The 27264-nt window shown below is 42.3% G+C and overlaps 1 protein-coding gene across 22 annotated transcripts in view; it reads right to left on the bottom strand.

Annotated features, from left to right (window-relative positions):
- The window catches only part of USP45 (ubiquitin specific peptidase 45), a 314718-nt gene that overhangs the window by 186249 nt on the left and 101205 nt on the right, over positions 1–27264 (bottom strand). For 20 of the 22 annotated variants that reach the window (XR_004538802.1, XR_004538801.1, XR_004538800.1 and 17 more), the window contains 2 exons: positions 5084–5179; positions 3752–3882 (listed from right to left, as the gene is read on the bottom strand). The exons of 1 other annotated variant lie outside the window; for it this stretch is intronic. Coding sequence is in view for 12 of the 21 variants with exons in the window: in XM_033938032.1 (XP_033793923.1) it covers positions 3752–3882; positions 5084–5179 (227 nt within the window). In the remaining 9 variants the exon portion in view is untranslated. The remainder of the gene's footprint in view (positions 1–3751; positions 3883–5083; positions 5180–27264) is intronic. One more of the 22 variants, XM_033938037.1, reaches the window with a different exon arrangement.

The raw sequence follows: 27264 nt of genomic DNA, 5'->3' as shown, positions 1-27264 counted from the left end.
GAGACATAACAAAAATATAACATGGAGGGCTATGTACGTCAACGCACACAGTTTAGGAAACAAGATCCTGGAATTGGAAACAGAAATAAGGAATGCCGACCTGGATGTGGTGGCGATATCCGAAACCTGGCTCACAGACTCCCACGGGTGGGACATGGTCATACCGGGTTACAACTTGCTTCGCCGGGACAGAGAGGGTAGGAAGGGAGGGGGTGTAGCATTATATACTAAAGATGACATTAAGGTCACGAGAATCTCAGATGTCCAGTATACTGGGGAATCCCTTTGGGTTAATTTGGCCAGAGGAAAGGACAAATGCTTGTATCTTGGCGTAATTTACAGACCCCCAAGACAACAGGATGACCTGGATATGGAAATAATCGAAGATATAGAAAATATCACCTTGCGTGGGGACACAGTATTGCTAGGTGACTTCAACATGCCTGATGTGGATTGGGTTACACTTACCTCTGCTTCCGGCAGCAGCAGGAGGCTATTAAACTCTATGAAAGGAGCAAGCCTCAGGCAACTGGTGTTGGAACCGACAAGGGATCAGGCAATACTGGACCTGATACTTACCAATGGAGAAAGTGTCACAGAGGTCTCGGTGGGTGACACATTGGCCTCCAGTGACCACAACATGGTATGGTTCAATATCAGGAAAGGTTTCACTAAATCTACTACACTAACCAAAGTCCTCAAATTCAAGGACACAAATTTCAAAGAAATGGGAGACTTTGTTCACCAGGCGCTACAAAGCCAAGAAGAAACCGATAACGTGGAAGACATGTGGTCGACTTTGAAAGCAACCATACAAGAAGCAACAAACCGCTATGTAAAATCAGTAAGTAAACGGCAAAGGAACAATAAGCCGCAGTGGTTTACTGCGGAGATCTCAGACCTGATCAAGGAGAAGAAAAAAGCATTCATCTCTTACAAACAATCAGGGAAGCAGGACTCTAGAGCAGACTACCTGGCCAAATCAAAAGCCGTCAAAACAGCAGTCAGGGAGGCTAAATTCCTTATGGAGGAGTCTCTAGCAAAGAACATCCAGAAGGGAGATAAATCCTTCTTCAGGTATATCAGTGATAGAAGAAAAAACTCAGGCGGGATTGTACGTCTTAGGAAACCAGACGGAGACTATGTGGAAAAGAATTCGGAAAAAGCCCAACTATTAAATGAATACTTCTGCTCAGTCTTCACCCGAGAAGCGCCAGGGCTCGGCCCTCAGCTACAGACAAGGGTTGGCTCAGTTGACCCGTTTAGTAACTTTGAGTTTACGCCCAGCAGTGTCTACGGTGAGCTGTCAAAGCTCAAGGTTAACAAAGCAATGGGGCCGGACAACCTGCACCCCAGGGTGTTTAGGGAGCTGAGTGATGTCTTGGCGGAGCCACTGTCCGCGCTCTTCAACCTCTCCCTTAGTACAGGCAGCGTCCCGTTGGACTGGAGGACGGCTAACGTCATTCCACTCCACAAGAAAGGCTCAAAGATGGAGACAGCAAACTACAGACCAGTGAGTCTAACATCGATAGTGAGCAAACTAATGGAAACTCTAATCAAACACCAATTAGATAAGATCCTGGATGAGGAGAATCTACGAGATCCCCGACAACATGGATTTACTAAGGGGAGATCCTGCCAATCCAACCTGATCAGCTTCTTTGACTGGGTAACGGGGAAGCTGGATATTGGGGAGTCCCTGGACATCGTGTACCTGGACTTTAGCAAAGCATTCGATAGCGTACCACACCGCAGGTTACTGAGCAAGATGAGTTCTATAGGATTAGGTAACACATTGACGAAATGGGTTGGGAGCTGGCTTGGAGGTAGGCTCCAAAGGGTGGTGGTGAACGGCACCCCCTCCGAAATGACGGAAGTGATTAGTGGAGTACCACAGGGCTCAGTCTTGGGCCCAATCCTATTCAACATCTTTATAAGAGACTTGGCAGAAGGGCTTCGAGGTAAAATAACATTATTCGCCGATGACGCCAAACTGAGTAATGTAGTGGGCAAATGCACAACAGACGAAGATTCAGTGCCCGACAACATGATGCACGACCTACTCCTACTGGAGCGATGGTCTAGGACATGGCAACTCAACTTCAATGCCAAAAAATGCAAAGTTATGCACCTGGGCAGCCAGAATCCATGCAAGTCTTATACCCTTAATGGCGAGATCCTAGCAAAAACGGTAGCAGAACGAGACTTGGGGGTAATCGTCAGTGAGGACATGAAGTCTGCCAATCAAGTGGAGCAGGCTTCGTCCAAGGCAAGACAAATCATGGGCTGCATACGAAGGGGTTTCGTCAGTCGTAAGGCGGAAGTCATTATGCCATTGTATAGATCCATGGTGAGGCCCCACCTGGAATACTGTGTGCAATTCTGGAGGCCGCATTATCGCAAGGATGTGCTGAGACTGGAGTCGGTGCAAAGAATGGCCACCCGGATGGTCTCGGGACTCAAGGATCTACCATATGAAAAACGGCTTGACAAATTACAGCTATACTCGCTCGAGGAGCGCAGAGAGAGGGGGGACATGATCGAGACGTTCAAGTATCTTACGGGCCGCATCGAGGCGGAGGAAGATATCTTCTTTTTCAAGGGTCCCACGACAACAAGAGGGCATCCGTTGAAAATCAGGGGCGGGAAACTACGAGGTGACACCAGGAAATTCTTTTTCACTGAAAGAGTGGTTGATCGCTGGAATAGTCTTCCACTACAGGTGATTGAGGCCAGCAGCGTGCCTGATTTTAAGGCCAAATGGGATCGGCACATGGGATCTATTCACAGGGCAAAGGTAGGGGAGGGACATTAAGGTGGGCAGACTAGATGGGCCTTGGGCCCTTATCTGCCGTCTATTTCTATGGCACGGAAGCACAAATCACGGCGGCAGGGTTCACGCTGTTTCAATTGCGCATGCATGGATAAGGGTTTTATTATAGAGGATATATATATTTATATTAAAACAGTCGGGGGTGGAGGATAGTTCTAAATGTTTGTAGAGTATACTATCCTAAGGGGAGGGGTGATTGTTAGGTTGAGCATGCCTAATAGAGAGTGGAAGCCAGATTTTGTTCTAAAAGAATATTGAGAAATAAAACCTTATGCACTTGTTGAAGCCTTAAATGCTCAAGCCTGAAGTGTGAGCTCAGGTTCCATACCTGAGAGACCAGGAATCTAATTTGCATATTTGATGAATGCAACATTTATTTTTAGCTTGTTTCTCCTCTGAAAGAGTCATTGGAAGTTCTAAATACTAAGAGCATTATTGTTGGTCACAGGAAAAGTAATGTGCAACTTTATGAAGGGAGATTTTAATGTGCTTTGCGGTTCACTTTGCGTATAATACTGCCTGAAGATATGAACTTACTGTTGCTGAAAAGGATTGGATTTTCTCTGGTTAATTTATTGGAAATAATCCTCAATTTGTCAGTTCTAATAGGCTGGTGACAAGTTCTTGTCACAGTATACATGAGAGAGATTTGCATGCATTGTTTCTTTGTTATGCAAATCTCTCTCATGCATATTCATTATGGATATCCTGAAAACCTGATTGACTGGCTAGGTGTGAAGAACTGGGTTACCAAGCACTGTGTTTATTGATGTCTATTTACTTATTTTTATTGTGACCCACCCCTGGGTGCGATTAAAAACATGACAAAAATCTGAATAAAATCAACAAAATAAAATTATTCATTTGTGCCTTGTAACATGGTAGTTGATCATGCATATTTAATAAAAGGACTCTCACTTCTGACAGAGCTGACTGAAAAGCACCTTGGGCGACAGAGGGCCTTTCCCAGTTTCTTTCATACTGTGGAGAAACAAGAACATGGCCGACGTCAGTGGCCCTGGGCTCGAGAGGTTCACCACCAAAGGATCCTTCAGAAAGGAATGAAACACAGTTCCAGTCAACAAGCCAAACATTCTGAGCACCATATTTGAAAGCTTAAGGTATATTTCTTGACAGTTAAACAGCAAATACACATCAAGACATGAATTTTACTGCCATCTCAAGAAGACAGAAGTATCAAACTGGACAATACTGCTAAAACGTGGCCAGTCAACTTTTTGAAGCTCAAAGCAAGATGCATGCTGATTAAAATTAGCTCCTACATAAGGCTGCATGGAGTGGAGGTGTGGCCTTAATGGTTAGTGCAGTGGGCTGAGAACCTGAGCAACTGGGTGCAATTCCCACTGCATCTTCTTGTGACTCTGGGTAATCACTTAACCCTCCTTTGTCCTCCAGGTACAAAAACAAGATTGTGAGTCCTCTAGGGACAAAAAATGTAACGACATATAATGAATGTGACTCACTATGATTGTACCACAGGAAGGCAGTACAGTAGAATCTCAGTTACCGGGTACTCGGTTAACCAGCACTCTCACCAAGCAAAAAAAATTGCCAGGAAAAAAAAAAAGTCCCCCAAAGCACCAGCGGTAGCTGTCCTGAGCCGCGAACCCCATCCCTCCCCTCAAGCCCCGAAGCAACAGAAGCAGCGGCAGTCCTCAGCTGCGAATCCCACCTTCTTCCCAACCTGAAACACCAGGGCGGCAGGGGTACTGAGCCGCAAATCCTTCGTCCCTTCCTTAAGCCCCGAAGCAGCAGAAGTGGTGGCATTCCTGAGCTGTGACCCCTCCCCGCCTCCTGTCATTCCGCCTCGAAAACACCAGCACGGCAGTGGTCCTGAGTTGCAAAGGGAGTGAGGGGGTTCACGGCTCAGGACTGCTGCCTGCTTCTGCTGCTTCAGAGCTGGAGGGAGGGGGGCTTTGCGGCTCAGGAACGCTGCCATGCTGGTGCTTCGGGGCGGGAGGGGGAGGAACTGAGATCTATGTTAGACAAGGTTTCTAACACAGCACTCTCAATCAACCAGAAAAACAGTTATCCGGCATCCACCAATCCTCATGGGTGCTGGATATGAAATCCCATCACCCTTTCTCTGTAACATTGGTTCTTCCGAAGAGTTTCTCTCCCGCATAAAAGCAAATTATGCTCATACCAAGAGACATGCAAAATCTCAACAGGCCAGTATGAGAATCCTCTAACACGTGTAATGCACTGGGCCTTATGTCACATACTCACCAACTGTGTGTCCACAGAGTGACATATCTTTAGCTTTGTCCCCTTTTCCTTCATTTCATGCATCAGCTCGCTCAACATGTGGGTCTGTGCCAAATTCTTTAAAGGAAAACAAAGATCCATGCTTATTGTCACAGGATTAATGGCAATAACGTGCGCTGTGACCTTTGCAGGTTACTGGCGAGCACTCTATGCATCGTACTACTACAAATAATTTAAATGGGGAAATACTTTGTGCAAACACACAACTTTGAAATTACTAAATTCTATTCTCCCAATTAAAACCGTTCTTTTCCATGTGTTTATATTACGTACTTTTAAGCAGCTTTTTAATTTAATTTAATTTTTTTAAATTTCAAAAGGAGTTGCCATGCTTTAAACATTGTATTAATGGTATTTTCAGTGACATTTGTAATTAGAGAATGATACGGAACTCATTTTCCCGTCCCATCCCCGCGAGTTCTTTTCTTGTCCCTTCCCCATTCCTGCAAGGTCCGTCCTCATCTGCACAAGCCTCAAACACTTTAAAATCACAAATAGCAACATTCTAGAGCTTAGATTGTGATGTCATAATGCCTCATTCCACCAATGCCTAAGCTCCGTCCTCAACTGTGCAAGCCTTACACCCTTTAAAATCATAAGTGTTCGAGGCTTGTGCGGTTAAGGCAGAGCTTACAGGAATGGGGCAGGGACAGGGACAGCAACAAAACTCGTGGGGCCGGGGAAATTGAGTTCCTGCAGGGATAGGGACAAATTTGTCCCCGTATTCTTCTCTACTTGTAATCACTATTTCTGTGGGGGCCATGACGTTGGAATAGCTACTGTTTTAAATAGGAGCCATTTCATGTTTTAATGTAATGTAATTTTATTTCTTATATACCGCTAATCCGTTAGGTTCGAAGCGGTTTACAGAAAATATACATTGAGGATACAATAAAAATAATATAAATAAGATAGGTACTTAGAAATTCCCTTGCTGTCCCGAAGGCTCACAATCTAACTAAAGTACCTAAGAAGAAAATTATTAGTAAATAGAAGAGAGTAAAAATAAATAGAGGTAAAATAAGGTTAGAAACATCCTAACAAGAATACGTTGATCTTTCTGCGGCCATACTTTTAAAGCGAATTGTACATCCCAACAATACATTTGATTAACTAAAATTAAATTAAAATATAGAAAGACCGTTAGACAATGGAATTCTAAAGAAATTTGAAATGAGGAAATAAAACAACAAGTAGAAAAATAAAAGATATAATATATATGATGTACATGCTGTCTACTTTTAGTTGGCTCCTTATAGAATTAAGTCTGTACTGTCTGGTATACTATGAGATGATCCCGTTACAGGAAGAAGACCACTCTGATCACTGGAAGGCAATTATAAGCTGGCTGATCGAGTCCAGTGTTGTAGTGAACCCAGATATAGAGTACCATGCTCTACTCTGGGAGCCAGCAAAGAAGCTTGAACCACTGGCTATAGCATGCACTGTACAGCTATCAATATGGAATCCTGAGCTTTATTAGCTTGCCGGGTGTAAATGCCTTGAAAGGTGTAGCAGATCCCAGTTTGTTTGGTGTAATAAAGAAGCTGCTTCCTCGTACATCTTTCTGCTACTGTAATCCTCAGTGGATGTTAACCTCTTACATGAAGGTCGGAGCTGAACGTAACGTACTCCTCAATCAGGAGAGTCGACATTGAGTCCACGGAGGTGTTGGAGGAGGACATGTTAACGTGGCTTGGATCAAATTCACCAGCAGAAAATAGTCTGTGCGGCAAAGGCTGGCTGGAAGGAATCGAAGCTAATGGTAATAGGAAAGCATGTTTCTCATGGCCCTGAATGCAACTGTCAATTGCTGTGACCCTCAGTGTGTGGTGGGTGGTCTGCCACCTTTACGAGCACTCCCTCCGGTCTGGGCCCATCTCCATTGCCCGGTGGCTCCAGCGGAAAGGCACTGAGGCAGGTAGTAGATGGGAGATAGGAAAGCGACTTGTTGTCTCCACAGTAAAGGGCCCGTAAGTGATTTGAACTCGGCACAGGACTGCCACCTTCACAAGCACTCCTCCGGTCTGGGCCCATCTCCGTTGCCCGGTGACTTTAACGGAGAGGCACTGAGGCAGGTAGTGGATGGGAGATGGGAAAGCGTCCTGTTGTCTCCACAGTAACGGCCCATGAGAGAATTGAACTCAGGCCGCGGGACTTTAACACGGCGTGCATTGGCTTCCCTTCTCCTCCGAAACAAGGGAGAAGAACACAGAAAGAGAAGCTAAACCCAAAAACAAAACCAGCAAAATAGAAAATCAACAATAAAACCAAATAAGGCAAAGAAAAAATTAAAACAAAAAGTAGACTGAGAGAGACAGCGTAGTTGATGACCTAACTAGCTGCCATTTTGTTAGAATCTTGTTACATATATGCACTCTCGACGATAAGTGTAAGAACGCCACATGTCCCTGACAACTGCATCTATTTGTGTCGGTTTTCATCTGCACATACTTAAGACAGCTTATGCAAGGTAGAAATAAGGTGATGGAAGGCTGGAGGTAGACAAGAGGTTATTAACAAAAAAAAAAAAGTCAAATCAAAGCGGTTAAGAATAGATAAACATCAAAGGGAAATAATTTAAAAAATAACAATATAATAAACACAACAGGGAAATGTGCAATTAACAATACTAGACACAAAATGACAATCAAGGGCAGGAAAGGTTGGGGCGTGGCTTGGACGCGCATGAGGAAGGTCGGCTAATAAGTGAGCTCCAAGAAAAAGACCTTGAAAGACTGCAAAAAGTCTAAAAGAATTTAAAAAAAATAAGAAAAAAAGCTTGGATTAAATAAAGAAGATAAGATAAAAAGATGGCAACAGGAAAACAAAACAAGAATGACTTTGCGATGGCTGGTAGCAGCAAAACAGCAAAACCGGAACAGGAGACAGGTACAAAAATGACAGATATAGAAGTAATAAAAGAACTAAAGGAAATAAAAGAAATGCTATCAGTTTTAACAAAAAAAGTTACGAATATATCAGAGGACATTTCAACGCTAAACAAAAAAATGGATCTCCTGGAATTAAAGTCAAATAATCTAGAAGAAAGAATGATGTTTGTAGAAGAAGAAGCAAGTTACAGTCGAACGGATAGAAAAAAAATAGAAATACTTACTAAAGAAATTGAAGATTATTCTAATCGAGAAAGAAGAAGTAATGTCCGTTTGATTGGATTACCAGAAGGAGCAGAAAAGGGAAATCCGGTAGTCTTTATTGAAAATCTGTTACCCAAACTACTTCCGATAAAAACAAAATATCCCATAGAGGTAGAAAGAGCACATAGAGTGCCTATGAAGAGAGGAGAAAATCAACATGGACCAAGACCATTTATATTCAAACTATTGCGCCACCAACAGGTCTTAGAAATACTTCAACTAGCAAAGCAAAATAAAGGTCTTAAATATCAAGATGCTTATATCCACTTTGTTCCTGATTTTGCTAAAAACACAGCGATAAAAAGGAAAAAGTTGTTGGAATTGAGGCAAAGTTTGGATTAATGTATCCTGCAAACATGAAGGTTACTATCGGAAATAAAACTTTTACATTTGATGATGCTGAGAAACTAGAGAAATTTATTCAAACTCAAGAAATACCTATGTCATCCTAATTTTGAATAATATGTCTTTAATTTATTAATTAGAAATGTTGGGAAAAATATTATACTATATATATCATCATATATTAATTATATAGAGAAAATAACTTTAAAGAATTTACTATATTTCAAAATGCAACGATTTAGAATGTTTTTAATTAGCTTCAAATATATTCTTTTCAACGTCTCTCTTACAATAGAATTAGAATGTAACAGACATTCTAAAATGCAAATAAAATTTTAAAAGGCTTAATGCAATTATATGTTTGTAAGTTTAACAGGAAATAATTATAATTATAATATACAATATGAAAAGAAAGAAAGTTAACATAAATTTAAATGAATGTAATATAGAAAAGATAATATAACTAAAAGCCTGCTTTGAAATTGACAACAGACAGAATAGATTGGTGGGAATATCAGAGATTAAAAAAAAAAAAATTGAAGGGGATAGTTTTTCGGGTGAGGTTTTTCTTTTCCTGTGGTGGGACTGCTGCGGGGTCGCACACCGGACACATATATATGCTTGTTTGAATTGTGTTCCCTCTTCTCTCTTCAAAATGACTTAAAAATTTAAAAACTTACAATCCCGAAGGTCTATGCGTGAGGAACACAGGAAATGGATTTTTTTTCATACCGGAAACACAACATGAACATATAATATAAAATATAAGAAGAAAAAAGAAGAAAAAGAAATCAGAAAATGGATTACAAGAACTTTGGAAGATCGTAAAGAACTATTCAATACAATCTCCTTAGGAAAAGAAGAAGAAAGAAGACAAGGAAAAGAAGAAAATAAAAATGAGAAGAGAGAAAGAGAGAATCAGATAAGTGGAGAAACGATGTATGTGCCTGGTGTGTGATTTTAGCGGTGATCTCTCATGGGGGGGGAGATTCTTTACTTGTGAAACTATTGTTCCTATATCATTATGTTCCCATATTAATGATATTACTATAATAAAATATAAGATGAGAGGAAAAAGCTTTATAGGATATAATAAAAGATAAATACTATATTTATTTATTTATTAATGAATTAATGGTATTAAATATAGAATTTTAAAATATCCTAAGAAATCTATATGAAACTGACTGAATTCATAGATATATAATATATGAATTATTTATATTTTAATATTATTTAAATATTTAATGACTTAAACTGTATTTGGAAAGCTAAATGGTCTTCTTGGAGTGTGTTATGGCTGATTTTGATATGCGTGTTGCCAAGTATACACTATTTTTGCTAAATGGGGAGGGAAGGGAGGGGGATAGGAAAAGGGAGATGAAATTAATTAAAGAAAATCTTAAAAGTAAGGGTTTAATAATAAATAAAAGAATAAATATTAAACATGTGTGGATATCTGATCAAAAATATATTTATAGATTTTTACTTCAAATATTACTTACTAAATTAAATGGCTCTTAAAATTTATTCTCTTAATGTCAATGGTCTTAACCATCTAATCAAACGAAAGAAAATACTAGATTTTCTTCATAAGCAAAAAGCTGATATTTATTTCATACAAGAGACACACTTGTCAGGTATTGAATCTAATAAACTAAAAGAGGGTTGGGTGTCCAAATGTTTTTTTGCACCGGCTGTTGGAAAAAAAGCAGGAATAGCTATTCTCATAAATAAAAAATGTATAGCAGATTTTAAGTTAATAAAATTTGATCCATTAGGAAGATGGGTACATATTAAAATGGATCTGAGGAATACAACCCTGGACTTATTTAATTTATATGCTCCTAATTCAAATCAAATGGAGTTTTTCAAAAATATTCAGCAGATATTACTACCACTGGCTGCTAATAATTTAATAGTAGCTGGAGATTTCAATGCTGTAATGGATCCTATTTTGGATAAAAAACCAAGTAAAATTATGAAATCATTAGGATTAGATAATTTGATACAAACTTGTGATTTAGTAGATATATGGCGTATCCTTCATTTTAATGATCAAGAATATTCTTTTTGTTCTCAGGTCCATAAATCCTTTTCAAGAATTGATTATATATTCGTTTCTAATAACATAGCACAAAAAGTGATGAAAGCAATTATTGATCCTATTATTATATCAGATCATGCTGGTGTGTGGATTGATCTGCAGAATGATATATCAGTTTATTCTAAACCAATTTGGAGATTTGATAATGCTTTACTTGCAGACATAAAATTTATAGAAGATGTTAAAGAAAAAATGCATGAATTCTTTCAATTCAATAATTCGGATAGCATAAACATTGAAATTTTATGGGACGCTTATAAAGCAACAATGAGAGGAAATATCATATCATATTCTGCATATATGAAAAAACAACTTAAAAAAACAATTTATACAATTGGAACAAGAAATTAAATTATTAGAACAAAAATTAATTACTAAATGGGAACATGATACATTGCAGAAATTATTAAAAACAAAAGTTAAATATAATGAGATTTCTTCTCAAATTGTAAGGAAAGATATGTTCTGTCGGCAGGTACAGTATTATGGAAATTCAAATAAAAATGGAAGATTATTAGCAAATTTTATTAAAGCAAAAAAAAGAAAATCTAAGATTATTGCAATTAAGGATAAACGGGGCAATACACACACTAGTAATGAAGATATTATAAAACAGTTTCTTGATTTTTATAAGGATTTATATACTTCTGATACTTATGAAAATAAAGAACAAGATGGTATAGAATTTTTAAAGGCATTTATTGGACCAAATATTCCGGATCATATAAAAGGAAGTTTAGAAGAACATATATCTTTAAAAGAAATAGAATCAGCATTGAAAGCTCTTAGAGTTGGATCCGCTCCAGGTGGAGATGGATATACTGTTGAATATTATAAAACATTTCAAAATATTTTATTACCTTATCTATTAAATTTATATCAATATCAAATAAACAATGAAAATATATCAGGAACTATGGCTGATTCTGTTATAATTGTCTTACCAAAACCAAACAGGGATCCGACATTGATAACAAATTATAGGCCTATATCTTTGATGAATGTAGATGCTAAATTAATTGCTAAAGTGCTAGCTATAAGATTAGCAAAAGCTCTTCCTTTTATTATTGATATACACCAAACAGGATTTGTTGCTAAAAGACACTCTGCACATAACACTAGATTAGCATTTCATTCTCTAAATTTTGCAAAAAATTTAAATGATCCAGCTTTTCTAATATCATTAGATGCAGAAAAAGCATTTGATAGAGTAGAATGGAAGTTTATGTATCAAGCTCTAGAATGGTTTGGTATAGGACCTGGTTTTATTAAAATGATTCAAACATTATATAGCTCCCCTGGAGCAAGATTAAATATAAACAATAACTTATCTGATAAATTTAACTTGCTAAGGGGAGTTAGACAAGGTTGTCCTTTATCTCCCTTACTTTTTGATATCGTTCTAGAACCCTTATTAATTGCAATAAATCAAACTAAGGGAATAAAAGGAATCACATTTTCTAATTGGGAATTTAAATTATCTGCATATGCAGATGATATATTATTATATTTAAGAGAACCAGAAGACACCATTCCACATCTACTTAATTTAATAGAAAAATTTGGAAAGTTTTCTGGATATAAAATCAATTGGGAAAAATCTGAAGTTCTTCCAATTAATATCCATTGCACCAAAGGATTATTTGATTCATATTCATTTAAATGGAAAGAGGAAGGACTAAAATATTTAGGTATTCTTATAAAAAATACAATTGATGAAACAATTAAAGAGAATGAAAAACTTTTATTAAAGAAAATAACAGAAATGTGCGAGCAATGGAATCCTTTACATCTTTCTTGGTGGGGAAGAATCCAAACAATTAAAATGATGATTTTACCTGTGGTTTGTTATCAAATGAGTATGATTCCAATATTTTTTCAGGGGTCATTTTATAAAAAGTTAAACAGTATACTAACAAAATTTGTTTGGTTTGGGAAAAGACCAAGAATCGCTCTAGCATCATTACAAAAAACAATTAAGGAAGGAGGGGTAAATTTTCCAAATTTCTATAGGTACCATCAAGCCTATATTTTAAGACAAGGAATGTATTGGATCCTCCCAGATCTCATGGAAAATGTACCCGACTGGTTATATTTAGAATGGCGCCTCATGTTCCCTTTACATCCAGAACATTTCATTAGTATAACAATACCTAAGAGATATAAAGATCATAGAATTCTAACAGATACATGGAAAACATTAAGATTTATAAGCAATTTATCAAAAGATCCATTGACTAAATCTTTAAATCAATCTATTTGGGTAAACTCCAGGATCAAAATTGGTGGATTTAAAATAGTATGGAAACAATGGATAAAAGCAGGTATACGTACTTTAAAAGATATAATAATAAATGGATCACTGCTTAGTTTTTCACAATTGCAACAAAAATTTGGATTAGATAAAACACAATATTTTAAATGGATGCAATTGAAGCAGGTCATTCAGGAAGGGTTCCCTGAATGGAAGAATCTAAACACTCAATATAGTTTACCAATCCTTTGTTTTCAAGCGGATTTTCAAGGACACCAAGCCGCAAAATGGTATAAGAATATAAACGAATTTTTAAACAAAAAAAAGAGATCAGGACTTAGGGATATTTGGAGTATTGAGATAGGACAGATAATTTCTCCATCTCAATGGCAAAAATTTTGGTCCTGGAGAATACATACTACAAGATCAGCATCTATGAGTCAAACATGGTTGTTTATATTACATAGAGTTTTATGGACCCCTACGAGATTACAAAAATTAGATAGTAATAGATCTAATAGATGCTGGCATTGTAGGATAGAAGTGGGGACATTGGACCATTTACTATTCTTTTGTCCCTGCATTAATTCCTTTTGGAAATTAATTTGGCCCCAAATTAATAATTTATTAGAAAATCATGTTGGACTATCATATGATACAATATTATTTGGAACAGCAATGAGAACACAAAGTCCGATTTCAGCTAGCAATAATAAACTTTTATTAATTTTAACAGGGGTCGCCATACAGAAAATTACTCAGAACTGGAAGGATTACACTAAATTGAATTACACTTTTTGGTGGAATTCAATTTGTCATATATATAAAATGGAAAAAGTATTGGCATTACAACAAGGTTATATTAAAAAATTTAATAAAATATGGGGACCATTGACAAATTATTCTACTGATCAGATATAATAACACATGTATAGAACATATAGAAGGGGTAGGGAGGGAAAACTATTGTAATATTAATATGATATAAAATTCTGATAAAGGGTTTATTTAATTCACATTGTAAGAACATTTAATAATAATTTCAAGTGTTTTTTCATAATTGAATGTATTACATGTATTTCACTTGATGTAAGAATTTTAAAAAAAGAATAAAAAATATTAAAAAAAAAAAAAGGGCAGGAAAGGTTTACAATTATCAAGAGGTAAGAACAAATAAGGTAAGAACAGGAGTATAGGAAAAAAAAATGCGAGAAGAAAGCAAAGGAAGAACTAAACTGAAGTGTTAAGAACTAGAGTCAAACGCCAGTTTGAAATAATAGGCTTTCAAATGTGAATTAAATGATTTAAGAGATTTTTCTGTGCTTCCAGAGGACGTAATAGGACAGAGTACGGTACTGGAGTTCAAGAAAGGATTGGACAATTTCCTGCTGGAAAAAGGGATAGAGGGGTATAGATAGAGGATTACTGCACAGGTCCTGGACCTGTTGGGCCGCCACGTGAGCGGACTGCTGGGCACGATGGACCTCGGGTCTGACCCAGTGGAGGCATTGCTTATGTTCTTATGTAAGGGAGTTCCAGAGCTTTGGGGCCATTACAGAGAAACTAGAATCTCTGTAAATGTCTAGAAAAAGCTACCTAGTTGATGGGATGGTCAGTAATGATTGATTAGAGGAACACAGGAGAGTATGGGATCAGATGAGAAAATAAAAATAGAGGAGAACCAAAGTCCAGTATTGTAAAGTAAGTAGGTGGAAGTGAAATATGCCTTTGGCTATATAGAGGACTAAAAGTGAGAGAAAGGACACAATCAACCCAATGGAAAGATAAGAGACTAGGGGCTCCTTTTACTAAGCCGCGTTAGGGCTTTAACGCGCGGAATAGCACACGCTAAATTGCTGCGCGCGCTAGACCTTAACGCCAGCATTGAGTTGGTGTTAGTTCTAGCTAAAAACGCTAACACAGCTTAGTAACATATTATATCTCCCCTGCACAGCAACAATGATAAAACAACTACAAACAATACAAAACACAGCCCTAAGACTGGTCTACTCACTGAAGAAATTCGACCACATCACAGAGGCATACTACGACTCACATTGGCTCCCAATGCAAGCGAGAATACACTTCAAATTTTCCTGCCTACTATTTAAAGCAATAAACGGAGACAGCCCAACCTATTGGAACAATCGACTAGTTCAATCCACCTCAACCAGACATAGGAGAACCCACACACCATTCACACACCCTCCAACCAAAAACGTCAAAAGAAAAAAACTGTACGACAACCTCCTAGCCCCTCGAGCTGCAACACTCGACCCCCAACTCTACAACCTATTGACCTCGACCAGACTACAAAACCTTCAAAAAAGAAATAAAAACCCTTCTATTCAAAAAACACATAAAATCAAACTAACTCGATCAGAAATGTCCCAAGCATTACTTGCAACTACTCCATTTGTACTTCTAATACCATGACAATTCAAATGTAATCCTTAGCAACTCAAAGAAATGTACAAACTACTCCCTAAATACTTCTAATGTCCTGACAAACCACTTGTAATCCACTTTGAACCGCAAGGTAATGGAATAGAAATCCCTAATGTAATGTAAAAGGAGCCCTAGGTTGTACAACTGCACTTAGGGCTCCTTTTATCAAGGCGCAGTAGGGATTTAATGCGTTGAATACCGCGCATTAAACCACCTGCCGCGCTAGTTACTAACGCCTCCATTAATGAGGTGCTAGTTTTTTGGCTTGCCGCAGGGGATAGCGCGTGATGAAATGTCCGACGCACTAACCCCGCTAGCGCAGCTTGATAAAAGGAGCCCTTAATCAGGGACAAGTAAGCAGAAAATTTTCATTTCATGTATTTTCCAGGAAAGTTCATTTTATTTGATTCTGTTTGACTAGTTGTTGTGTGTATTCTTTCAAAAGTTTGTGCACTATTTGAATAGAGGAGGCATGCTGCTCCTGAAAATACCTGCATATGTACATTGATCGCTCATATAAAATGATCTGAATGGGTGCACTATCAGGAAAAGACTATGCCCTCTGTGCAAACAGTGCACACTCTTTCGAAAGCATGTGCAATTTATCAGAAAATGAAAAAAACATAAAATTGCCTTTTTTTTTGGAGCTGGTTTTCATTTCTTAAATCCATAAAATACATGTTACGTTGCAACTGTGCACCCAAAAAGACATGCACAAAAGGGGAAAGCCTCCTTTGGAGCACAAGGGAGGCAGAAAGACTAATAGAACGGTGTGATGTCTTGGACATTTGAATTGTTGCAATTATGGGTAAGAGGAAAATTAAATCAAAGTATATGAGAGCATCCACTTCTAGTGTTAAAGGGCCAATGGATAAGTATGAGATAGCAGTATTTAATGTCTTGCCTCAAGAGGGAGCCTCTCTACTTTGTCTCCAAGGTGGAGAACTTGGCTGAACTGGTTCCCTAAACTGATAAAGTATTTGGGTCTATTATGCCTAAAGGTGTTTTCTCCTGTTGCTGCCGAAAGTTTGCTAGAGCCTTCTGGCTCCCAGAATATTTCTCACTGGTGAGGCCAGGACTGAGTGTGACTCAGTGTGACACAGCCATGTAATTTCACCTGAGACTGTCTCTAAGCTGAAGTTTTCCTCTGTAGAGAAGCCAGTCCTGAATTTGCAATCTCCTCTGTTTATAATCAGCAGGTGTCTCTGCTATCAAGGATTATTCAAGAAGGATTATGCATGACAATTTGGTGGCACTGCTGAAGTGACTTTGGAGGAGATAAGTTTGCATAGGGAGGGGCTTCAATCGGCAGCCGTTGAATGTTTGGGACAGAGGCAATTTGGCTGATACAAAGAGAGGCATTTACTGTATTTAACCAATCAGGGTGTAATATACAAGACTTTTAGGGGTCCATTTACTAAGCTGCAATAGCGGTTTTAGCGTGCGCTAGACCTTAACGCTAGCATTGAGCTGGCGTTAGTTCTAGCTGCTTAGCGCGGGTTTAGCGTGCGCTAAAAACACTATCGCAGCTTAGTAAAAGGAGCCCTTAATGTTTTAATCTATTTTTGAGATAATGGGCACATAAAATTTGAAAAATTCAGGCAACGTGTTTCTAGGCATTTAAACTAGAAGATGGAGGTGGCGTATGTATGCAGGTCATTTCCGTTGGCCACCCCCAGCAAGACGAGATATGATGGTACTGAAGACAGCAATGAAAACAACAATATTGTCAACTCACTTTATAGCAATGCAACAGGAACAGAATCTGCTTACTGCACTCTCTCTATAAATTATTGTTACAAGGTGGACTGCAATTTTTTTTCTGTGACAGGTCCCCAGCTTTGGTACGCCCTGCCGGGTTACCTTCGTAGCGAAATTGCATTGGATAAATTCAAAAGCTCCTGACCTTCTTATACAGAGATGCTTTTGAGACTTTGGGCTCCTTTTACAAAGGTGCGCTAGCATTTTTAACGCACTCACCGGATTAGCGTGCGCTAACCAAAAATCTACCGCCTGCTCAAAAGGAGGTGGTAGCGGCTAGCGCGTGGGGCAATTCAGTGCGCGCTATTCCGCACTTTAAGACTCTAGCGCGGCTTTGTAAAAGGAGCCCTTAATTTCGTTAAATTTGAGCACCTCTCCGTTCATATTATTTTTTAGCCTCAACCACCAAGCCCCCTCCTCCTTAGATGTTCTACTTTTTTTTTTCTTCTTTAATCACAGCTCTAAAATTTGTTAAAATATTGTAAATATATTAATTGTGAATAGCTCAGACCCTTTAACCCGTGAATTAGTGTTGACACCAAACTGAGGTTAATCAGGGGACCATCATCGCTTTCACTGTCCCCTTTACCATCCGAAAATAGTTTCAAAATCAAAAAAACTAAATGAAATAAAGAATAAAAAAATATATAACTTATCAAGCATAGACAGCCCTGCTTACAGTTTTTCATATTGGGAGTATAACGGAGGTTTTTGCCAGTGAGGTTACCACCCGACCACCTTTATCCACCATTGTGGTGGTGGGAGGGCCTTTATCTGAGGCTTTTCCTCCAGTTCAATCTGAACTTTCTCCTTGGAACTGAAGCAGCACTGCCTACATTCTTTATATGACATTGCCATATCATTTTTCTTGTGAAAGTGTGTTTCGCCATATTATTGATTTTTCACAGATCCGAGTATCTTGTACTCAACCTCTATCAAACCATCCTGTTCAGATAAGTTATATATTTTTTTATTCTTTATTTCATTTAGTTTTTTTGATTTTGAAACTATTTTTGGATGGTGAAGGGGACAGTGAAAACGATGATGGTCCCCTGATTAACCTCAGTTTGGTGTCAACACTAATTCACGGGTTAAAGGGTCTGAGCTATTCACAATTAATATATTTACAATATTTTAACAAATTTTAGAGCTGTGATTAAAGAAGTTAAATTACTAGTGTTTAAATATCACAGAGGACTTTTAGATATCTCTCCAATTGAGTGGTTGTGAATTACTTTTTATTTTTTTACTTGCCCTGTTGTGCTCCCCTTGTTTTTTTCTTTCTTCACTATAACATTTGTAGTTCCTCCCTTCCTCCTTTTGTATCAGGTTTGTCATTTAGAAGTTTGTCAAAATTTTGTACATGTATATTATTACTCCCCTGCTTTTAGATTTGTAATACACTTTGAAATAACGACAATGCGTATACATCAAATTTTAAATAAAACTTGAAAAAACTTGAAATGAGAAGAAACTAAGAACTATACATAAAATGAGATTACCATGGAATGGTAAGTGGAAAGCAATGACCACAAACGCTCACAGTCTAAGAAACAAAAATCAGAATCTGCAAGCCCTGATGTTAGAGGCAGACTTGGATATTGTTGCTATCATAAAGACATGGTTCAGTGATTACCATGGATAGGACACAAAAATACCGAGCTATAATCTTTTTAGGAAGGGCAAAGATGGACGAAAAGACGAAGGAGTAGTTCTATATGTGAAGAACAATATCAAATCAACTGAAATGCAGGGAGCCTGGGGAAAGGAAGAAGTGATATACTGTAGATCGATTTGAAAAGGGAAGAAGGAACTTCTATCTATGTGAGTGATGTATACAGACTTCCGACTCAAACGCAGCAAATTGATAAAGAACTGGCTGCAGATATCCAAAGGTTGGGCAAGAAAGGAGAGGTGCTACTGCTGGGTGATTTCAATCTACCAGATGTGGACTGAAAAGTTCCTTCTGCGGAATCAGAAAGAAGTAGAGAGATCATGGATGACTTTCAAGGGGCTATGCTCAGACAAATGGTGACAGAACCCACAAGGGAATAAACAATACTGGATCTGGTGCTCAAAAATGAGGAAAGTGTCTCTAATGTCTGAGTGGGTGCCCACTTGGGAAGTAACAATCATCAAATGGTTTGGTTTGATTTAACAGTTAAAAGGGAGGGTGGCCACACAAAACTCAAGATCTTGGATTTCAAACATGCAGACTTTAATAGAATGGGAGAGTATCTGAAGAAAGCAATGTTACTTACCGTAACAGTTGTTATCCAGGGACAGCAGGCAGCTATTCTCACTAGTGGGTGATGTCATCCGACAGAGCCCCGATACGGACATCTTGCAAGCATGTCTTGCTTGAAGAAACTCAGAAGTTTCGAGATGCCCGCACCGCGCATGCGCCAGTGCCTTCCCGCCCGATGTACCGGGCGCGTCTCCTCAGTTCAGGTAGCTAGCCTGAGAAGCCAACCCAGGGGAGGTGGGTGGGACGTGAGAATAGCTGCCTGCTGTCCCTGGATAACAACTGTTACGGTAAGTAACATTGCTTTATCCCAGGACAAGCAGGCAGGTATTCTCACTAGTGGGTGACCTCCAAGCTAACCCCAATGGGATGGTGGGAGAGTTGGCAACTTAAGAGAACAAATTTTGTAACACTGTTTGGCCAAACTGTCCATCCCGTCTGGAGAAAGTATCCAGACAATAATGAGAGGTGAATGTATGAACCGAGGACCAAGTGGCAGCCTTACAAATCTCCTCAATCGGTGTCGATCTGAGGAAGGCTACAGAGGCTGCCATTGCTCTGACCTTATGGGCTGTGACCTTACAGGGAAGGGATAATCCAGCCTGGGCATAGCAGGAAGAGATACAAGCCGCCATCCAGTTGGAGATGGTGCGCTTCGATACCGGTCGTCCCAACTTGTTTGGATCAAAGGAGACGAAAAGTTGAGGAGCAGTTCTGTGTGGCTTTGTGCGATCCAAGTAGAAAGCTAGAGCACGTTTACAGTCCAGAGTGTGCAAAGCAGATTCCCCAGGATGAGAATGAGGCTTTGGAAAGAACACCGGAAGCACGATGGATTGGTTGATGTGAAATTCAGAGACCACTTTAGGTAAGAATTTTGGATGAGTACGGAGAACCACCTTGTCATGATGGAATACGGTGAACGGTGGATCCGCCACTAGGGCCTGAAGCTCACTGACCCGACGAGCTGACGTGAGGGCCACTAGAAAAACCACCTTCCAGGTGAGATACTTGAGTGGAGCCGTGTTGAGAGGTTCAAACGGAGGCTTCATAAGATGAGACAGGACAACATTGAGATCCCAAACCACAGGAGGAGGTTTGAGAGGAGGGTTGACATGAAAAAGTCCTTTCATAAATTTGGAAACCACAGGATGAGCAGACAAAGGTTTCCCTTGTAGAGGCTGATGGAAAGCCGCAATAGCACTCAGGTGGACTCGTATAGAGGTAGACTTGAGGCCAGACTGGGACAGGTGTAGAAGATAATCCAATACAGAAGATAGGGAAGCTCGCTGAGGTTCCGTGGCATTGGAAATACACCAGGAAGAGAATCTAGTCCATTTTTGGAAATAGCATTGTCGAGTAGCAGGCTTCCTGGAAGCCTCTAAGACCTCCCTCACTGCTTGAGAGAACTGGTGAGGAGTTATGTTGAAAGGAACCAAGCTGTCAGGTGGAGGGACTGCAGATTGGGATGAAGTAGTGAACCTTGATGTTGAGTGAGTAGTGAAGGAAACACTGGAAGAAGTACTGGCTCCCTGCTGCTGAGTTGAAGTAGAAGGGAGAACCAAGGTTGTCTGGGCCACCGAGGAGCAATCAGAATCATGGTGGCATGGTCTAATCTCAATTTGACTAGAGTCTTTTGAATGAGAGGAAAAGGAGGAAACGCATATAGGAAACGTTTGCTCCAATCCAGCAGAAAAGCATCTGCCTCTAGGCGATGAGGAGTGTAAATCCTGGAGCAAAATTGAGGCAGCTTGAAGTTGTGGGGGGCTGCAAAGAGGTCTATCTGAGGTGTCCCCCACTGAGCAAAGATCTGATGAAGGGGGTCGGAGTGGAGCGTCCATTCGTGAGGTTGAAGTAGACGACTCAAGTTGTCTGCCAAGACGTTGTCCTTCCCCTGAATGTAGACTGCTCTGAGGAAGGTGTTGTGGCGAACCGCCCAATCCCAGACTCGAAGAGCTTCCTGACAAAGAGGGGCCGAGCCCGTGCCCCCTTGTTTGTTGACATAATACATGGCGACCTGATTGTCTGTGCGAATAAGGACCACCATGTCGTGAAGCAGATGTTGAAAAGCTTGGAGAGCATTGAAGATGGCCCTGAGCTCCAGAAGATTGATTTGATGGAGTCGTTCCGCACTGGTCCAGAACCCCTGAGTGCGAAGACCATCCAGATGGGCCCTCCATGCATAGTTCGATGAATCGGTCGTTAGAACTTTCTGATGGGGAGGAGAATGAAACAGCAAACCTCTGGATAGATTCGAAGAGGTCATCCACCAGAGAAGAGACTGCCGTAGAGCAGGAGTGACCACAATGTGACGAGATAATGGGTCGGACACCTGAGTCCACTGAGATGCCAGAGTCCATTGAGGGATCCTGAGATGTAGTCTGGCAAAAGGCGTCACATGAACTGTAGATGCCATGTGGCCTAAAAGGACCATCATGTGTCTCGCTGAGATGGATTGGCGAGAAGACACTGACTGGCAGAGTAGAAGGAGAGCATGTAAGCGTGGAGGAGGAAGGAATGCTCGAAGTTGAATGGTATCCAGGACAGCCCCTATGAAGGGGAGAGACTGGGTGGGCTGAAGATGGGACTTTGGAAAGTTGATCTCGAAGCCCAAGCTCTGCAGAAAACAAATGGTAGTCAAGGTCGCCGAAATGACCTTGGGAGCGGACGGGGCCTTGATGAGCCAGTCGTCGAGGTATGGGAACACCTGGAGACCCATGTTCCGGAGTGCAGCGGCCACCACTACCAGACACTTCGTGAAGACTCTGGGCGACGAAGATAGGCCGAAGGGAAGCACTCGATACTGCAGATGCAGATGTCCCACCCGGAATCTGAGGAACTTGCGGGAGGCCGGATGAATCGGGATGTGAGTGTAGGCCTCCTTGAGATCCAGAGAGCATAACCAATCGTTCTGCTCGATGAGGGGATAAAGAGAGGCAAGGGTCAGCATGCGGAACCGTTCCCTGACCAAAAACTTGTTGAGGACCCGAAGGTCCAAAATGGGACGCAGATCGCCCGTCTTCTTCGGGACCAGGAAGTACCGGGAGTAAAACCCCTGGTTTTGTTGATCCACCGGTACCGGCTCGACGGCCCGAAGCCGGAGCAAAGCCTGAGCTTCCTGGAGAAGAAGAGCGGTCTGTGTGGAGTTGGAAGGATACTCTCTTGGAGGATGGTCCGGGGGGACCCGTTGGAAATGAAGAGAGTATCCCTCTCTTACGATGGAGAGGACCCAGAGGTCCGTGGTGATCGCCTCCCATCGATGACAAAAATGATGGAGGCGACCCCCTATGGGAAAATATGGGGTAGACAGAACGAGATCGGTTATGCTCCCTGGAGGAGAGTCAAAAAGGCTGAGTAGCCTTGGGAGCAGCCGGCATCTGAGGCTTTTGCTGAGTCTTCTGAGGCGGCTGTCGCTTTGCAGGCTGTCTCGCAGGAGGGGCCTGCCTCGGTTGATAACGCCTTTGGTAGATTATAGGCGGTCTAGAAGGACGAGACTGTTGTGGTTTAGGCTTAGGCCTCATGATAGACTGGAAAGATTTTTCGTGGTCTGACAGTTTTTTAGTAACAGTCTCGACAGACTCATCGAACAGATCCGCTCCCGCACAAGGCACATTTGCAAGTCTGTCTTGGAGATTCGGATCCATATCAATGGTGCGAAGCCAAGCCAGTCGACGCATGGCGACCGAGCAGGCCGCAGCACGAGCCGAGAGCTCGAAAGCATCATAGGAGGATTGCATCAATTGGAGGCGCAACTGGGACAGGGTCGCCACCACCTCCTCAAACTCAAACCGAGCCTCAGCATCGATGAAAGGTGTGAACTTGCGGAGTACCGGCAAGAAAAAATCCAAATAGGACGAGAAGAAAAAATTGTAATTGAGCACTCGAGTCGCCATCATTGAATTTTGATAGATACGTCTACCAAACTTATCCATCGTTCTCCCTTCCCTGCCAGGAGGCACGGAAGCGTAGACTTGGGAGGGGTGCGAACGTTTAAGGGAAGACTCGACTAGGAGGGACTGATGAGAGAGTTGAGCTCCCTCAAACCCCTTGTGGTGCACGATGCGGTATCGAGCATCCAACTTGCTAGGTACCGCAGGTATGGAATACGGTGTCTCCAAACACCGCATGAGAGTCTGGTCAAGTAACTTATGCAGGGGAAGCCGAAGTGTCTCCGCCGGAGGATGAGGTAAATGCATGGTGTCCAGATACTCCTTAGAGTACTTCGACCCAGTATCTAAGGTCACATCCAAGTCATCCGCCATCTGTCTGAGAAAGGATGAAAAGGAAAGTTGGTCCGCCAAGGCCGGCCGGCGAGACGGACTAGAAGACGTGGAAGCCTCCGGTTCCAGGGAGAGCTGGGAGCGGCATGGAGAGTATGAGGTAGATGGTTCTTCATACTCCGGTCCCTCTGGCTGGGATAAATCTGAGGATGAGTATCCCATACGCTGCATTTTCTTCTGTGGAGACACCTCTGAATGACGCGAGGAGTGTCTAGAAGAATGTCGAGATCGATGCCCCTCCCGATGCCGGGATGGGGAACGTGATCTTCGATGCATCGATCGATCCCTTGAAGCCTCGAAGGAATGGATTGGACTCGATGCAGTGGAGCGCATGGGAGGCAACGATGCCGACTCACGCAGTGCCACCCAAGTCTGGTATGGAGTGCGAAAGAACTCCTCCTGCGATGCAGTATGCCCAGGACTCCGATTATCAGGGGCCGATGTAGTACCCTGGTGACGTGGAGGTGTAATGGGCTCTAAAGGCGGCATGTCAGAAAGGGAAGCCCGCCTAGTGGGTTCCGCCGCCCTCCGCCGCTCCCCCTCGTCGAGCAGGGAAATCGAACGACGAGGAGGAGGAGGAGGGGGCGGACCGCTCTCCGGGACCGGGACCGTAGTATCGCCCTGAATATTAGCGATAAGCCTCGGTCCCATCGTCCGCATGAGCTCAACAAATTGAGCTTCGAGCAGGGATTTAAGCGATGCCGATATGGAGGGATCCGCACCGAAAGGGGGTCCTCCTGCACGGTCATCGCGTTCCTTCGTGGTCGAGTGCTTCTGCTTGGTAGCTTTGGGCACTTTTATGACCACGGGAGGAACAGTGGAAGGCGGTACCTGAACCGAGGAGACGGGAGCAGGAACCGATGCTGAACTCGATGCAGAAGCCGGTGTGAACGATGCTGGCTTCACGATGCTCGATGCATGAGTCGCAGATGCAGGCTTCAAACAGACCGGTGAAACATCTGTCGAGGTCGAAGCAGATGGCTCCTTAGAAGACTCCATCTTAAACATGGACTCCCAAAGTAAGCAGCGCCGTTTAAAAGAGCGCGCTGTGAGCGTGGAACAAGGCCGGCACGATTTCGGAACGTGTTCTGGACCAAGACACTGAAGACAGCGCCGGTGTGGGTCCGTCAACGAAATCGCACGCTGGCACTTGCTGCACTTTTTAAAACCGGTGATAGGCCGGGACATAGGCCGGAAAAGTGACGTTGCTAGGTCGAAGGAGCTAGGTCGCAGCCACGAGGCCGGCCCGGCCGAACCGCCGGACGAAATAATTGTAACTTTTTTTTTTTTTTTTTTTTTAAATAGAAATAAAAGTCAAAGAAAGTAAGTAAAACAATAAAACGCGGGGAAAGAAGGCAAAATACTGAAATTTCAGTCAGCGCAGAATTGAAGAGAACTTCTCAGCTCCGCGGAAAGAAAAGAACTGAGGAGACGCGCCCGGTACATCGGGCGGGAAGGCACTGGCGCATGCGCGGTGCGGGCATCTCGAAACTTCTGAGTTTCTTCAAGCAAGACATGCTTGCAAGATGTCCGTATCGGGGCTCTGTCGGATGACATCACCCACTAGTGAGAATACCTGCCTGCTTGTCCTGGGATAAAGAGCTGATAGGATGGGAGGACATAAGAGAAGTGGAAAAATAGTGGTCCAAGCCGAAAGGAGCAATAAAAATGGCTACTGACCTTTATGTGAGGAAAATAAATAAAAACAAGAGAAAAAGGAAACTGATATGGCTCTCCAAACTAGTGGTGGAGAAAATAAAGGCAAAAGCGTTGGCATTTGTGAAATATTTATAAAAAAAGCTTAGGGAGAGGAATACAGAAAGGAAAACCGGATGAAACTGAAAGAAGCCAAGAGAAAGATTTGTCTGGTAAAAGTGCAAATGGAAGAGAAAATGGCTAGAGATGGGCAAGGTACCATGAGACTGGAGAAGAGTGGATGTGAACCATCTTCATAAAAGTGGTAGCAGAGATGAAGCAGGAAACAGGCCAGTAAGCCTCACTTGAGTCATTGGAAAAATAATGGAAGTGTTGCTGAAGGAAAGGACCAATCAGGACAAAGAATGATGTTTGTCTGGGCAGTTGTATCTTATGCACAGATGCTCATAACATTTATTTATTTTTAAAATTTATATACCATTTTACTCCCAAAGCAGTTTACAAATGGTTACATACATAAGATATTATACAATTCAAAACAAGGTTAAAACAAGACAAACAGATTCAATCCTTACATAGAATCAATTTCTCAAAGAAATGCATCTACATATAATGGCATTGTGTTTTCAACATTTTCCTAAATGAGCTCCTATCTCTATATTTTCGGATTTGACCAACCAGGCCATTCCAAAACTTAACCCCTGCACATGTAAAAGTAATGGCCTCCGTACTTTCAGAGCGCAATGATCTTAATGGTTGATACTCTGACATAAAGCCCTTAAAAAATTCAGGGATCGTACCATTTATAAAAATTGCTTTGTATTGAATTCTGAATGCAACTGGCAGCCAATGCAATTGTCGGAGATATGGAGTACCGTATTTTCACGCATATAACGCGCGCGTTATACGCGTTTTTACCTACCGCGCATACCCCTCGCGCGTTATATGCGTGAGCGCGGTATACAAAAGTTTTAAAACATAGTTCCCACCCCGCCCGACGCTCGATTCACCCCCCCAGCAGGACCGCTCGCACCCCCACCCCGAACGACCGCTCGCACGCGCTCCCACCCGCACCCGCATCCACGATCGGAGCAAGAGGGAGCCCAAGCCCTCTTGCCCGGCCGACTCCCCCACGTCCGATACACCCCCCCCCCGGCAGGACCACTCGCTCCCCCACCCCGAAGGACCGCCGACTTCCCGACAATATCGGGCCAGAAGGGAGCCCAAACCCTCCTGGCCAGACCGCTCGCACCCCCACCCCGAACGACCGCTCGCACGCGCTCCCACCCGCACCCGCATCCACGATCGGAGCAAGAGGGAGCCCAAGCCCTCTTGCCCGGCCGACTCCCCGACGTCCGATACATCCCCCCCCCCCCGGCAGGACCACTCGCACCCCCACCCCGAAGGACCGCCGACTTCCCGACAATATCGGGCCAGAAGGGAGCCCAAACCCTCCTGGCCACGGCGACCCCCTAACCCCACCCCGCACTACATTACGGGCAGGAGGGATCCCAGGCCCTCCTGCCCTCGACGCAAACCCCCCTCCCTCCAACGACCGCCCCCCCCCCAAGAACCTCCGACCGCCCCCCCAGCCGACCCGCGACCCCCCTGGCGACCCCCACGACCCCCCCCACCCCCCTTCCCCGTACCTTTGGTAGTTGGGCCAGAAGGGAGCCCAAACCCTCCTGGCCACGGCGACCCCCTAACCCCACCCCGCACTACATTACGGGCAGGAGGGATCCCAGGCCCTCCTGCCCTCGACGCAAACCCCCCTCCCCCCCAACGACCGCCCCCCCCCAAGAACCTCCGACCGCCCCCCAGCCGACCCGCGATCCCCCTGGCGACCCCCACGACCCCCCCACCCCCTTTCCCCGTACCTTTGGTAGTTGGC

Source organism: Geotrypetes seraphini, chromosome 3 (assembly GCF_902459505.1).
Source record: "Geotrypetes seraphini chromosome 3, aGeoSer1.1, whole genome shotgun sequence".
Classification (NCBI taxonomy): domain Eukaryota; kingdom Metazoa; phylum Chordata; class Amphibia; order Gymnophiona; family Dermophiidae; genus Geotrypetes; species Geotrypetes seraphini.
This window is presented reverse-complemented; position numbering and strand designations above follow the sequence as displayed.